At 39.8% G+C, this 16,082-nt stretch overlaps 2 protein-coding genes across 2 annotated transcripts; both read right to left on the bottom strand.

Moving 5' to 3' along the window:
- Window positions 1-7,120: 7,120 nt before the first annotated feature.
- On the bottom strand, window positions 7,121-8,097 carry LOC103697895. The gene has a single exon (XM_008779836.4). The coding sequence runs from the start codon at window positions 7,848-7,850 to the stop codon at window positions 7,269-7,271; it is 582 nt and encodes a 193-aa protein (XP_008778058.1). The 5' UTR covers window positions 7,851-8,097; the 3' UTR covers window positions 7,121-7,268.
- Window positions 8,098-13,872: 5,775 nt separating this feature from the next.
- LOC103697896 (protein WHAT'S THIS FACTOR 9, mitochondrial) lies at window positions 13,873-15,921 on the bottom strand. The gene has a single exon (XM_008779837.4). The coding sequence runs from the start codon at window positions 15,355-15,357 to the stop codon at window positions 14,116-14,118; it is 1,242 nt and encodes a 413-aa protein (XP_008778059.3). The 5' UTR covers window positions 15,358-15,921; the 3' UTR covers window positions 13,873-14,115.
- Window positions 15,922-16,082: the final 161 nt, after the last annotated feature.

The raw sequence follows: 16,082 nt of genomic DNA on the forward strand, positions 1-16,082 counted from the left end.
AGCTGTTATTTCGAATTATATTGGAAAAAGCATGAGCTAGGTAAGGGTGGCAATTGGGATGGATCGGGTCACGTATGGGTTCGGTCGAATACGGATCGGATCAAAAATTTATCAACTCGAATCCGACCTATTTATTGAATAGGTGAAAATTTCATATCCAAATCTGACCTGTTTATTAAACGAGTAATCCAATCCGACCTAAATAACCTATTTATTAAATAGATCAGATTAAGTTAAACAGGTTAAATAGATTAGACATATTTTTAACAAGTTAAACGAATTTAAAGAGATTAAACAAGTTAAACAGATCGGGTTAAACTGGTCAGAAATATGTTAAGGAGGTTTCAAACAAATTTTGGACAGATTAAACATGTCAAATTATGACCCGACCCAATTATTGAATGGGTCAAAACGGGTTAAATAGGTTAAATATTTAAACCCGAACCCAGCCTATTTAATAAACAGGTCTAAACGGATTAATCTGTTTATGATCCAAACTCGTTTATGTTAAACTCAAACATGCTTAAAGCAAGTCATTCGCGGGTTGAGTTAATGAGTGGGATCACAAATTGCCACCCTTAGGGCTAGGTGGGATTTCCTATACTTCGCATCAGGGTCTTGATGACATGATCATTAGATATTGACAAGTACAAGAGCTCCACATCAAATGAGGCTTGGTGACGATCACGTGTTTTAAATTTTAGGATTATAGCTAGAATTCGCTTCTCCATTAATTTTTCATCACTTTATCATTTCTTTCAACCATATTCTCAGCAGTCAGGATTAAGTCCTGATCAAATTTGCAGAATACTTATCCAACGCCTGAAACTGCTTCTTGGGTGCGAAGTAATACGAAATCATGACACTATTTGAACCATATCTCCAAGTTCTCTTCTGTTTCTTTTGGTGACGAGTGCTTGTAACATCCCAAAACCAAATTCACGCACAACAAATTCACAACGTAAACAAGACTAGAGCTTGCACTAATGAGATAAATATGCATTAAGCATTATATTTAGTTAATTTAGAAGAGCTAATCCCTCCTAAAATATTTTACAACATAGTTTCTTAGAAAGCCTTTATAAAGTAGCAGTTTCCAAGGCACAAGCATGGGCTTCGACTACATAATGTTCTTACCAGACATGACAAACCATAGCAATAAGAGTCTCAAGGGATTCCAATGATAGGAATGAAAGGGAAGAAGTACATAAGAGGTGGCAGGTCCCAGTCTTTCGGCAGAGGTAGGCCGTAGAGCCTCAGCGGCCCAGCATTCGGTGCCCTTGGTGCTCCAGCATTTTTAGGCAGCCTTGGTGTTCCAGCATCTGAGGTCTCATCAGGATGCCAGTTTTCAGCATGGGAGGGGCACGACCTGAGGAGGGTGAGAGGGGTGGCTAAAGCATAGGACTCCCCCAATCCTTGAGCCCTTACAATCTTAGAAATCATGGATTTCTTGAACGAGCAGAGCTGCTCTGGGCCCCCGAGCAGCTTCACAAGGCAGTCAGGAGGGGAAGAGGAAGGTGGCGAGGACTTCCTTGGGATCTCAACTTCAAACTAGCCTTTGTTGTCAGTTAGAGCAGGGAGCAACCTCTTCTCATGGTTGCACTTTACTGCCACAACTACACCTACATGTAGAAGAAAGAAGCATTAGTCAAACTCAGTCCTCAAATTTACACAACAATATATACGATGGACAACTCTTTCTCTACGTAAATTGAGGAAGAAGCAGAGATAGCAAACCTGAGAGATTGTGGGAAGTGCGGTTGAGGCAGGCGACCGTTCCCTTGCACCCCTTTTCCCAAAGTTATGGGGCTATTTTGCCGAGTTCCTTAGAGAGAGTTGTCTCGCGCCCATCTTTATACTTATCTTTCAGTGAATGGGGCTTTGAGAGGCCAATGCGTGTGAGGAGGATTAGCAAAAGGAGAAGGGCTTCTACTACCAGAGGAGGAGGAGAAGCCATGAAGAAAGATCAGCAAGTGTGGGCTGAGGGACTGGAGAGACTGTTCAATATCACATAAATATATAGTGGCTCCACATTAAATAGAATTGGTTTGAGCTTGCAATAGTAGATGAGTGGGAAAGGAACTGAACTGCCTTGAATAGCAAAAGAAGAAAAGTGCTTCTACCCTCTTTCCTCGTGTAGTAATCAACCGGTGAATCTAAGGAGGAGTTGATGAAAAAAAGGGAGAGTAAAACATGTATTATCCTTTTCTGTTTTTGTTTTTTGAGAGAAAATAAACAACCCATTAATATTCAACTGGTTGTACGTTGGAGTATAATAAGCTATATACTTTCATCCTTCAAAACTTGCCTAAATTAATTAAATATACTTTTTCATGTGAATGAAAATGAAAAAAAAAAGAGGAGGAGGAAGATTTATTTAAAGGAAGTTTTTGATGCAGTTGTATATGCGATACCTGAATCTTGGCACAAATAACTAAATGCCTCTTACATATATGTATCATGTTTTTTTATTGTCGTACGTAGGGGAAGATATTGAAGAATATAGCCCTAAAGCAGAATTCGAAGGACGCTTGAAAGTTAGAAAGGTGAATAATGAGGTAGCTTTTTTCTTGAACTTGTGAAATTGGCTAATTCCATTAAATTTGAACCTTTTGTTTTCCACCGAAGAACAGCTGTTTATTGTGGTTATCTCCTTAAATGATCGTTCTTTTGTTATGTGCTCTTAACAGCACCTTTTCTTCTTGCTGGTGACAAGCCATGTAGGAATCCAGGAACAGTATATGATCAAGTAATGCAAATTGAATCAATCGAGTGTTCTTCTTGTATCGTTCACTTGCTTGTTTCTACAAATAGCTTTGAAAAAAAAAGGAAAATTAATATTCCTTTGCTTGCTCATAATTTTTTAATGGGCTGTTCTGACCCAAGTTAAAACTCTGATTCTACAAGAAAATGGAATTGCATAAAGTTTTTCTGGCTTTGACTTTGTTTCTGTTTCTGTTAAGATGTCAAGCTGTAATTCTAAGGACTAGGACTAGTCCAAGTTGATTTTTTATTAGTGTGAAAAGGTTTTGGAGTAAATATTCTGACGATACTATAAGCTCATTTCTTCAAAGAATTCTCTTCCTGAGAGGCAACCCTTTCATCCATGATGACGCAACCACTGACCTATGGCAACGTGAACAAGGGCAAGGAATTTTTTTGTATTATGTTAGACTTATAAGTCGTTTCAACCTCATTCACCTCCCGAGGAACTTTTTACTTTTGGACTTAATACACTTTCTGAATTCAATTCCAAAATTTCCCTGCTTATCAAGCAAACTAGAGGGCGCATGACTTCTAGGCATAAGGTTAGTTCCATTATTTTGAACCTTCGTAAGAGAATTTTTCTGCATAAAGTTGTTTTGACTTCACAATTTTTCCAAAAGATGAAATGCAACTTGCACACAAATATCAGTCCACCAATTTTCCTGATTGTTTTTAGTCCTAGTTTGGAAGACATCTCTTGCTTCAATCACATTTGCCTCCTTCCATGTCTTCTACATAAAGCAGTTGATATAAACTTTTATACTCTTTAAAAGGAAAAGAAAGAAAGTAAATGGGGCTAAATCTAAAACATTTGCAATGAGACTTGGATTTTCTTTTACTACTCTTGCCTTTAGAAGATTCTCTATCAGGTTTCAATTGAGATATAACAATAGGTTCTGCCTCATGATACCTTGGTCATTTGCCCCTCCTATAATGCGTACATTTTTCACTGATAAATATTTAATGTCAAATTTCACATGTTTGCTAGAACCATAGGTATTCAAAACATTACTAGAGAAATTCCCATCCATTCATCAACATTATTATCATCACCATTTTTTTCCCTGAGGAGATACTATTATAACCATTATCAGTCTTCTTCCAAGCAAAATGTGGGTGGCAATAGAGAATGGTCCTGGTCACCAGGGATTTTGTGGAAGGACAATGCAAGTAGTCTGGCTGGATGTCAACCTCCAAATTCGTACCCACCTAATGGCAACTGCAAACTTAGGTGAAAGAGGAGCCTTCCAAAGTCCAAACCAAGAGAACAACATTATTATGTATCGATAAGCTTATCATGATTAAATTGATATTCAAAACCTCTATAAATTAACAATATCTAACCAATAGGAAATATGATTTCCAAAATGAATCTCGCATGAATATGTTGAGTTTTTTCTGTGACTATCTGATTTTTTTTTCATAGTTATCAGTTTTTGCTGTTTTCAGCGCATTCAAAATAAATTATTCATTTGGATTAACAATTGAAGCCCCTGATCTCCAGATAGGCCTCTTCTTGGACTGAGATATGCGGCCGTGGGGCGGTAGGTTGGACTTGATGGGTGTAGACTAAGAAGGGTCTGGGCACCTGATGCCCCTTTTTCCAGTTTTCCTACTTTTGCAAGGTAAGAAAACAAATCCAAGTTTTGGGCAAGGAGATTAGAAACAGCCATCAGTAATACTTCTCATTTGATCACCTCTTGAACTTACCAAATAACTGTCCATATTAAGACCATTCAATCTGCTCCTCATGTTCTGCGGAGACGACTAACAGATCTAGCCCGCTTTAGTATACAGAGAAGAATCGATAGGATGTGAGAAGGAGAAGAGTGCCATGAATTCAGAGTCCCAAGATTTTCAGGACCCAAGTAGTTATTGAGAACTTCGGCGTTCTTCATTATCTATTATGCATCAATTGACAATATTTTACTTCTAATATCAGATATTATGAAGAAAATGAGTAATATGGTTAATAAGATATATGAAGAGGAAATTCTCTCATTATCTCGACATTTAATCAGTTGCAGCTTGGAGAGTTGACTCTTAAAAAGCAAAGAACAGCCTCACCAATCTCAAGATGTTATATAAGGAATGAATAAGCAAGGCTTAGTCTCTTGGAAGCTTGTTATGGTCTTCAAGGCACATGTTTAGATTTATCCTGTACCCTGAATCATGTGCCTAGTATGCCATGTTTGAGAGACTAATGATATGATTAAATAGAGAATGTCAGGCTACTGTTTGTAACTAAATGACTGTGTCTTCACATCTTTATTCATTGATATCAGTGAGCAAGTCTTGAAGATGGCCAGCAACATGAAAGCATGGCCTCCAGCAACTCACAGTTTAAGGACATCAAAACAACCAACTATTATCATTTAATTTAGGTTGTGATACACATGAGATTGAATGGATTGATGGAGCTAGTAGCTGAGAATTGAAAAAGAAGAAGAAGAAGAAGAAAACTAACTGCATAGGAACATCTAATGGAGCATGGAATACAATAATGTTATTGGTCCCCATGAAAAGCAACACTGATAGTCCTACCTGCAAATTGAAAGCCACAGAAAAGGTCCCACACTATATTGATGTGTTAAGACACCATAGCGGCCCTTGTGGTACAGCTGACCTGAGTCACCCATGAAAGCCAACAAATTCTTCATCCAATTGCTCTCAGAATAGAAGGTTTGATTCATGAGCCGCAAGGAAAATCTTTGGTTCTGATTCTGCTTTTTATTGTGCATGCAGGGCTGTATTCCTTAAGTCCTTATTTTCAGTTACTGAGCTCATTCAAAGTTTAATGGCAATTCACTTGTAGTCATTTAAAAGTTTAGGAGAAAAATCTTAAAGCCCAAGCTTATCAGAGGAACAAAAGATATCATCTTCATCATCAGTCATCACCCATGCCTAGGTCCAAGTAGCACCATCATCATAATAGTCTGGACTTATCCATCACTTTTCCAGGTTCGCTAGGCCCAAAAGAATCCAATCAGGAAAAAGAGGTAGAAAAAAAGTGGTTTTTGTGTCATATTATCAACCTCTACATTTAATCTGAATCTGCATCTTATAATCCCAAAAGTTGTCAACTTTGAATTGCAATAACAAAGATTACAAATGAAAGAACAAATTTTGAGACACCATATTAACAGTCTATGCATGATGTGTAGAGAACATGACAGGGATATTATCTAATAAGCACTATAAAATGAGTGTCAAAACCAATGTTCTAGATCATCTGCAGTGACCATTCAGAACTTAGGTTCCTAAACAATATTAAAATACAAATGCCTAGGTTTTGCAGCAATCAAGAGCTTTTACAATCTGAGTCTTAGTTTTCTAATAGGTGTAAGTTGGAGAGCATAACCTTCCCAATTACAGTTGAACTCTCGTTCGATATGCAAATACTTTTCTTTTTTGGTGTCCAATCAGTTAGACCCCTCACGGTCAGAATCCTCAAATTTGTTCATACCTTCCTATGAAAGCTTATAGATTAAATTACACTTATAGAATCCCAAGTAATTAAACCACGGACTCTTAATTATAATGCGAAATGGTAGGCTCTTAGAAGGAAAACATAATAATGGTTATTATCTAAAGCATTTTGAGAGCAGCAGACTGGGTAGAAGATTAATTACTAGTTATTCCAAGTTCAAGATGTGTACAGGTCAGTTATTTTCTAAAAAAAACTCTCATGCATAAGTATATGAGTCCATGTCTTGATGAAGAAACCTTAGTCTCAGAACCCATAGACATCTAGTGTCAAACCGAGAAGACACAAGATAAACGCTCTGATCCACCTTCACACTCTGCAAAAAGTTGTGAGATATTCATACTAGACAGTCAGAACTGCTCAGACCATTGAACTTCTAATTCAGAAACACCAAGCCACAATAATGAACTTGAGGCAATACAGAAGTATAGTAGTATAAAAGCATCTATTTAGATTCAGCAGGGGCTCTGTGCCATCCTACTGAAAACATTGGATATGTAGAATTCTTTCCTGTTTGATAATCAAAGCAACATATGTTCTAAGTTCTGTCAGTACAGTAAAATGTCCTTGAATTATAAACTCAACCACATCTAGGGCATCTTACTAACGAGACAATTACTTGAATTATATTGAAGATATCAATCATAAAACTAATACGAATTTGTAATTTTTTCTAAAAAAAATAGACGGATCTTTTTACCAAAAAAAATGTTTTAAAAAATGAGCCCATTTTTCTGATGAAGAAAGATAAGAGACTATTAAGTTACCAGTCACTGATCTGGATTTTCTCTAACAAAATCAGAATAGACGCAACTATCAAAGTAGAGAGAGCTAGCTAATTGGCATAAAAACCAAAGGCGAACTGAAGAACCCAATGCGCAAAGAGGCAAAAGATGCTCATTTATTCTCCCCGGTTCAACAAAATATTCTCAATTCTTCCCCAAATCACAAAATATAATAAAGCCACAACCAAAAGAGCAAAAATTTTTAAGAGGGGGAAGCACTTTCCTCACTATCAATCAAGAAACCCTGTTTTCTGCAAGATGGCGTTGCGAACCCGGCGCAGATCCCTCCCCTTGAGCGTCCTTCCGACCCCCTCCAGTACCGAGGAGGTGGTCATTGGCGATCCAATCCTGAACTGCCTCGCCACGATCTCGTGGGGCGGCAGCATCTCCCCATCCCCGTCAGAATCTCCGTCGTCCATATCGAACTCCCCCCCTCCTCTCCTCACTCTAGAAGGCGCCACCGGCACGTTCACCGGCGCACACCGGTGGTAGATCTTCCCTCCCGGCATCGAAAGCGCGAACTCAGGCTTCGATTTGGGGACCGCTGAGATCATCCGGCCGGAGGTGGAGACGGAAGAACGGGGAGTGGAGACCGACGAGGAGGACGTGAAGACGATGGAAGCGGCGGCGGCAGCGGTCTTCCGCTGGAGGAACGGGGCGGCGGACTTCGCCATCGGCCGCTTCTTGTCGTCCTCCGCGAGAGCAGCGAGAATGCCGAAGTTCCGCTCCGCGAGGCGCCGGAACCCGGCTCGAGAGAGAGCGGCAGGGTTAGGGTTAGGGTTAGGACTGGCGGCGGCGGGGGAGGGATTCATGGGGGAGCGGGCTGGGGTCGGAGGAAGGGGGTCGGCGCCGGTCCAGAAGATGTCGTCCTCGTGAAATTCGCCCACGCCGGCGGCGGAAGAGGCGAGGGAGGTGCCGTTGGCGACTGGGGTCGGCGAGAAGAAGCCGAGAAAGCGGTCCGAGACGGGGGGCAGCTGGCGGCGGAAGCTCTTCGTGGGGAGGGTGAACTAAACGGGGACCTGCAGGCTGCAGAGGGGAAGGAGGGGCGACGGGGAAGGGGGTTTATATGCAGCAGGGGAGGAGGGATAGACTCTCTGACGTGTCAACGAGTGGGTGGGGTGGGAAAGAGGGATAAAAGCTCTGACGTGGCAAGTCTGGGAGGGGAGGGGTGGCAGTCGGCGCCCGGGGGTCTCCGCAAATGGCGACATGTAGGACCAAGCTTTAGCTGGGCCTCACCGAAAACCCAGGAAAGCGCCACAAAATGGTCCTTTCAAATTGGGCTTGCTGGCCCAACACCTTGTGCAAGTCCTAATCTAAATTTCGATCCCTGGATCTCTTGAATCTTGATCTTAAAGAAGAAAAAAATTACGATTTTTTTTTCTTCTAAAGTGTTGAATTGATAGAAAATTTAGATCAATCTCATTGGATATCCAAACATATCCTCATATTTCTTATAAAAAAATTTGGAAGATATTAAAGTTGCATTTGGTTTGGATTCGAAATCGAAATTAATTGAAATAAAATTAAAATAATAAAATTTTTCATAGTTTGCGATCGAAATTGGAATTAGAATCGAAATATAATTTAAATACTAAAGAAAGAGCATTCAATTTTTTTTGAAAATTAAAATTGGAACAAAACTTCTTCCAACCAACTGGCTGAAATATCGGTCACTCCATTTCGCGGCCTAACTTCGCCAGTGCCCTAGATTTAGTATAATTTTACCACCATAAGATTTATCATTTTAGTACCGAACTTCGTACCGATACCACACTAGTGCAGTGTCGGTACGTCATCCGCATCGAATATCGGCATCGAACTGATATGATATGATATATTCTGTACTATTTAATTTGGATCGGTACGGTATATGAACGATGCGGGTTGAAAAGATCGACAGCATCTGTTGGCGTGCCCACGTCGTGACTCGTGAGAAGACATCTAACTTCACGTTCCGAGATCGCATACAGATTACTATGCGGGATACCTTTGGAGGACTACCGTCATGGCCACTTAAATTGTGGAGGAGGCGTGGCGTGATGGATGAAGCAGTTGACGTCATCAGGAGTCAGGTGGGCGCCAGATCTCGCTTCCACGAGGAGTTAAATGTAGGGCAATTACCTGCTTACTTTATGGGGACGCTTAGTGGATATCCACTAACGTCAGAGAAGATGTCTCGTTGGTTGTCGTACACTCGTACTTTCCCTCTGTGTGAGGTTCGTTGGGTACTCGTACGTTCTTTTAAGAATATTATAAAAATAATCAAGTGCTTCCTGACGCCTGCTTGGCTAATTTTTAGGAATTCAGGATAAATTAGAGGATACCATTTGTATTCTTTATAATTATTCAAAATCTATTCACGACTAAATATATATCCTCAAGAATTCTAACATACTTTTTTTTTAATTTAAACTCTAGCATCTTAAACATACTAAAGGTCTAAATTTATTCATAAGTATCACGAATTCAAACACGAATACCACGATCAACTTGTGATTAGCCCAAATTAGCTACTGCTGCAGTATCCTCTAGTCCACATAAGCTGTGAGCCAGATTAATTTTGATACTATTTGTAACAATATAAAATCTCACCCAATATCAAATACTTCAAAAAAAAATTTAAAACCTTGGATATAATCATATAAGTAGGTGGGAAAAAGCTGCTTGTGTTACACTTTGAAAATTATCATACATGTACTTACACGTGCAAGTATTATCTGAAGAGGAATAGATTATATTGTTTTGTAGGAAAGAAGAATTCACTTTCGCACGAATCCATTATTAAATCTGGTCGCTCTGAGATCCCTGCAAATGTACAAATGATTGTATTTGAATTGCTTTGACATATATGCGGTGAGTAATCCAATAGTGGATTCATGTGAAGGAAGGTGAATACTTCTTCAGCACCAAGGATACAATCCATGCATGGCTTAAATTATACATAACCATAGTTATTAAACTGAAAATATTTTCAAAACAAATTTCTCGTACAAGCCAACCCAATCGTGCATATGAAAAATACTGTACACCTTGTCCTTGTCAACTTGGGTGATACAGAGAAATAAATCGGTGCATATATATATATATATATGTGTGTGTGTGTGTGTGTGTGTGTGTGTGTGTGTGTGGGGCACATAGCGGCAGATGCCTTTTTCTTATTTTATTTATACGTGTTTCTCGAAAGATTTAACAAATGGCACCTTTTCTATGGTCCTATCTTTCTTGAACCAAGGATGTATTAATTTGTGCAATAGTTCATGTGATGGTCGGCGAGACATTGTATTTAGCTAAGCATCAGGAACAATAGTAATGTGGTCCATGGTGCTTATCATCAACCCTATGTATCCTAGGAATTATAAATTATATTCTCCATGATGCAAGCCATTCCTCACATTTGCTAGATAGATAAATAAAGACAAACAAAAAAGTCCAATGCCAGATATCTCTATCCATGCGATGAGATTATATAATGGTACTTTTCACCTGCCTTGAGCCGAAAAGCTAGATTAAAGAAATGTGGTGCTTGGAGAGCCTTCTCACTCATTCATAGGGATCACTTTCTACCTCTCTCTTTCCTGCTATATGGAAGAGGTTTTGTTGAACTAATGGCAAGAAAAGAAACCAGCACGAAAGGAACCACATCCCATAAGGATATGAGGCTTAGCAATCAACTCATTTTCTAAGACACGATTGAATGAGAAACCTGGAATGGAGTTTCATGTGGTGGAACATGATGGTAAAAGGTGAAGTTAATCAGCCTGGACATGTATAAGATAAATGCATTCGAACCCTCTTCTAAAGCATGCTGAATTGGAAAACCACAAACGAAGTTTCACAACAATGGAAGCTGGTGGTACAAGCAAAATGAATACTTAACAAGAAAAATGTTTGGATTATAAAAAAGATGCCTAATTGTGTTTTGGTTTCCTATCTTAAACTAATCTTTCAATCTCAAATACTAGTGGATTTATTTTATTAAAGGAAAAAGAGTGAAGAATCCACATACATGACCAATAGTTGGTGGGGCTTCTCCTTTAGAGCCTGTTTGGGTAATCTAGTAGGATTTGGACTGAAATTTCTGTTGGATTCGTAGACTAAAAGATCCATTTAAATATAGTTCATATTAACCAAACTCCCCTCGCTCTGAATTCCGTGGGAAGAAAAAAGAAAGACCTCCATGGATCATTTTTCTTCTTGCAAACCAACAAGCCCATAGGTTTGGAATTTAGGCTATGACTTCAACAGCCATTAGAAGATGCGAGCAAGGCAAGCCAATAGGTCCGATTCATGTAGTTCCTGCAAAAATATCCAAACAAATCACTAATATTTTCTTTCTAATCCATGCAACACATCTGTAGTGCAGATAGTATGTTATATTGTTATTTCTTTTGTACTCATGACACGAACTACTTTGACAGATAAATACTCCGAGATTCTGAGATAGAATTGATGCCGAATCCTTATCTTAATGCAATTCATGTTAATCCAGAATCAAGCCGGCTCCAAAGTTCAATTTGTTTCGATGTTAGTTGGTTTATTTTCTCAATAAAGAAAAAAAAAGAACGTAATTTGATTTGGATGGCAAACTCCTCCCAGCTTAGTACAATTTGGCACAGTAGGAAATTGGCACAATTGTAGTAGTTTAAGCATTTTAGTCATTTCGCAAGAGAAACCTCTCTAACCCTCCAAGTTAGTTCTAGATTTTCTAGTGACACAGAAATGTTGCCAATCCAACTTATGGAAGAACAAAAAGATGAAATCGAAGCCATATTTTTCAATTCTCGTAGCCAAGCTTTCAGGCAATCCTTGTATACTGAAGAAATCTGAATATATCATATCATATTTATCAAATCCCAATGCAATAAGACATCAAGGAAAGCCTTTTATTTTATGATACAAAAGTTTTGAATGAATAACCATATAAAATTTTTGTTACAGTCTTGATCATGTCGAAAGGGAAAGAAAACATTTTGTGGCAATATTTTGCCAAATTATATCACAGTTTTCTTGTGATATCATACTATGGGCAACTCGAATCAGATAATGTTTTGTCATGTACTCAGTATTTCCTGCATCTTATTCTCTTTTATACTCCTAATTTCTAATTTTCTGGAAGCAAGGTGGATTCGTTTTCCTTTCTGGTCATGTTCTGCTGGCTTATCTTGTTACAATCTAGTTTTTCTTCTTCAGCAGTATTAACTATCCTCATCATCTGTTTTGCAATACTTCTACTCATATTGCCAAGAACGATCTTTTTATTGAAATGTGCTTCGAAGTTCTGCTTTCTACTCGTGCTGCCAGGATGGGAGACCTATATCTTTCAGAAACAGATTCTCCTGCAATTATCCATTCATAAATCTATTTTGCAATACTTCTACTCATACTGCCAAGAACCATCTTCTCAGTAAAATGTTTTACAAAGTTCCATCCTCTTCCACCAAAAACAGCGACCTATATCTTCCACAAAAGGTTGCCTTTGCCGTTCATAAATTCGAGGATGCTAAACCTTTTACTCTTGTTCAAAGAGTGCTCCCTGTACAAAGTAGAATGTTGTTATGTCTCATTTCCGACAACCTGAATCCTGAATTGCATGCTAATTTGATACATCAAGATCGCCTTCTCCAAAGCTGTCTAACTCAATTTTATCCTGAATGGTTGCCACAGAGGTTCTGCTTCAATTTCCAGTACATCAAATCGTTAGCTAAGATCTGTAGCCATGAACTATAAATGTGATTATATTTTGCATTACTTAAAAAATCATGAAGCACGATGCCACTGATAGAAGGGATGGAAAGTCCTTTTTCCATCTGCTTGGTATCAGCTTTCCGGAAAACCAAATTACCATTCAATTTTTTCCAAAACAAAAGTTTCTTTATAGACAGGAATATCAGAAATTGCTTTGTGCTTGCATCCTTGGGTTTCCTTTTTTCATGTAATCACTCACACCTCCATATAAGCCCCTCTGTGTTTTCAAATAATGTTTCAAAGGAAAATATGAATTTGTCCATTTGGCAAGATCATCCAAGGCAAGGAAAAGCCTATATAGGAGTATAGTCCTGAATATGAGAAACCAAAAATATCACGATCATATGTGCTTTAAGACCCCTAAGCAAAACAAAAGTCAGAAAGATCTTATGTTCTCCCTTCACAAATTTGAGCTGCTGCTGACAAAGTGAATAAAGTCAAAATTACCAGATCAGTTATAATACTTATCTTTTTTTGTGCATGGTCATCCATGGTCAAAACATCATCAGGAGAAAAAACAGCCATACAGTTTAAGTGGGAATATTTATTGCTAACACTTGGTTTGCATTGAAAAACTCATGTTTCATGTGATCTTACAAGGTCAGAGAAGCAGAAAATGATTATAAAGTTCTGTTCTTTCGTGTAACTTTTGTCTATGGATGATCAAAGCATCCGTTGATCTTCACGTTCGTTATGATGCAGTTGAACGCAAAGAGTGAAGAGGCAAGAAGAAGTTTTGAAGTGATTATCCAGTTGATGCTGACAAAGGTTATATGGTTCTGTGAACCAAAAACCAGTGTTCTGAGTTTGCAGAGGAGCAGTCAAAATTTGCCAATAAGACAGCAAAACATGGCATAGCCTTAAGCTTGAAGTTTGCGCCTAGTCCTCTCACCAATGAATCTAAAACCATAGACCGATTCCTACTAGAAAGGCCTTCATTTCTTGCAGCACTTATGAAAAGCTTTACTGTTGATAATTTAACTCAGAAATTTGTGCTTTTCATTGTTTGTTTTCAGAATAAAGCAGCTCAATTATGTTTCGACCAAAAATAGATGTCATACCACAAAAGCTCAGTTTCAGCCTAAGTGATGTTCGATCTCAATCAATTGGTTATAATTAATACTTCCAGCACGAATGCATGATCACAAGTTACACATTTCACTTCTAAAATTCTTAATAACCATATCATCCATGAGTAAATATTGGCAGCTTGCTTCATCATTCAATGAATAGATCAGCTGTTTCCTGTTTCCAGCTTCCAATATTCCTCGCACTTGTGATAAATTAATGCAAATTAATCTTTCCATCTTTGGTCCACACTAACTCGTAGTGCTAACTTTGCAAACTCTCTTCCATGCCTTCATCTAACCCATCATAATCTTCTTTGCTCTCAGAATCTACAGCCGCATCGAGGCTTTCCTCTGCATCATCTGCCAAAGGTTTCCTGCTCCTCCGGCTTCTCAGAATAGCCTCCGACTTATTCATCAATCTGACATATTTCTTCCTCACCTCGAGCATCGGGTGCTTCACGATTGTGGTGGCTGATCTGGCATAATAAGCCTCTTTGAGGACAACAAAGCAGGTCTTGTTCTTCAACAGGAGGTAGAACACATGAGGGTGGCGTTCAAATGCCTCGTGGAACTTTTGTGGCAATCCCAACTGCTTTCTGAGGCAAAGCAGTCTCCGCCTCTCGGCAGAATTATCTACAAAGAGGCTAAGCAGCTCATGAAGAACTCCAGCAACCCGCTTCTCTGAAATATCACTGCTTGGGTCCAAGTGTGAAAAATCTTCGTAAGGGGAGACATAGGGAAGTTTCTGGAATTCCTCCAACCAATGCTCAATCTTTTGCTTCAAGCGAAGACCTTTCGAAGGGAAGAGAGGGAAAGGAATGGCTGATGGCAGTGAGTCCACAGTCCCATTTAACTTCTTCATTTGGTTCCTCTGAAGTGCAGAAAGAACGGGCTCATCTCGATCAATTATGGTGGTTAAACCCTGCTCCTCATCTTCCAATTCAGCGATTTGGAAGCACCCTTTTGAAATCTCCTCTGGCTTTCGAAGAAAATCTTCAGGCAATCCTAAGTACCACAGCATTCCCTGAACTATTCTCAATGGAAGCCTTCTCTCTCTCGACATCAGGATCAACCGCCTCAGCCTATCCACTATCTCCATCCGCCGTGTCTCATAAACATCACGCTCCTCTCTGTCAAGCTCAGCAGCTTCTTCAGTCAGCTTGAACCATGGGAGGTTGTACTTGGGTCCTGTGAACTCCTGGAACACAGCTGGATACCGCCTGAGGAAGCTTGCAACACGGCCAGAGATTTCGAGCTCCCTCCCTCGCTTGGAGACAGCAGAGATGGGGATGCAGCCTTCGGATTCTCGGGCAATGATGTTCTTGAGGGAGACGAGTGGCCGGAGGTCTTTGCCCTTTGTGAGGATGTCAAGGGAGTCGAAGGAGGAGTCCTTCTTCCACTTCATCTTCACATCCACATAATTTGATCTCTGGGTGCAGGAGAAAGCTGGGATTTTTCGGAAACGGACGAGCAGTTGCCCTTGCTTTCTGCTGAAAAATAGCATTTTCTCTTGCCTCTAGAAGAGAAATTTTATAATTTTGAGAGGGGTTATCTCTGGGGTTTTGGGTTTATAGCAAAGCTCTACCCTTGTTATTGTGATTCAAACAGGAAGGAAATGAGGGATGGTTGTAAAACTCTCAATCCGTTCCCCTGTTTTCCTTCTCTATTAGTCACCGACCTCTCCGAGAGAAAGCTAGGGTTTTGAGAGGGTTTATCTCTAGGGTTTTGGATTCAGAGGAGAATTTAAACTGATGCTGTGATCCAAATAGGAAGAAAATGGGGGATGTTCACATACCTCTCAAACTCTCCTCTCCATTCCCCATTTCTCCATCTCTATTGCTAAAGTTGCCTCTTTTATCTCCTCTTCTTCTACCAGAGCTCCTTTAAATCCTCCCACCGATGTATTTCTCTTCGCTATCCTCTCAAAACTACAGGAAGGAGAGCGGCGGAGGAGGCGGGCGAGTAGGCGGGTTGGCCGGCTGGCGGCGGCGGAGGAGGAGGAGGAGGGGGGAGAGCGCCGGGAGATGGTGAGGGTGCGTTGGGATGCGCAAAGGCATTACGTTCTGTGGGCCGGCATAACGTCAGTATATCACGACTTCGGGTCAGATCCAGTTGCGACTCTTTGAGACAAAGCGGATTCGTTGAAGATACGGATTAATTACCCGGATCCGACAAGATCCGCTCGCACGTTAATAGACCGCAAGATCTGCCGACTTCTTAGCGGGTTAC

Source organism: Phoenix dactylifera, chromosome 14 (genome assembly GCF_009389715.1).
Source record: "Phoenix dactylifera cultivar Barhee BC4 chromosome 14, palm_55x_up_171113_PBpolish2nd_filt_p, whole genome shotgun sequence".
In the NCBI taxonomy this organism is placed as follows: Eukaryota; Viridiplantae; Streptophyta; class Magnoliopsida; order Arecales; family Arecaceae; genus Phoenix; species Phoenix dactylifera.

Coding starts and splice junctions, on each gene's coding strand:
- LOC103697896 (XM_008779837.4), bottom strand. CDS start 15,357: ATGCTATTTTTCAGCAGAAAGCAAGGGCAACTGCTCGTCCGTTTCCGA.
- LOC103697895 (XM_008779836.4), bottom strand. CDS start 7,850: ATGAATCCCTCCCCCGCCGCCGCCAGTCCTAACCCTAACCCTAACCCT.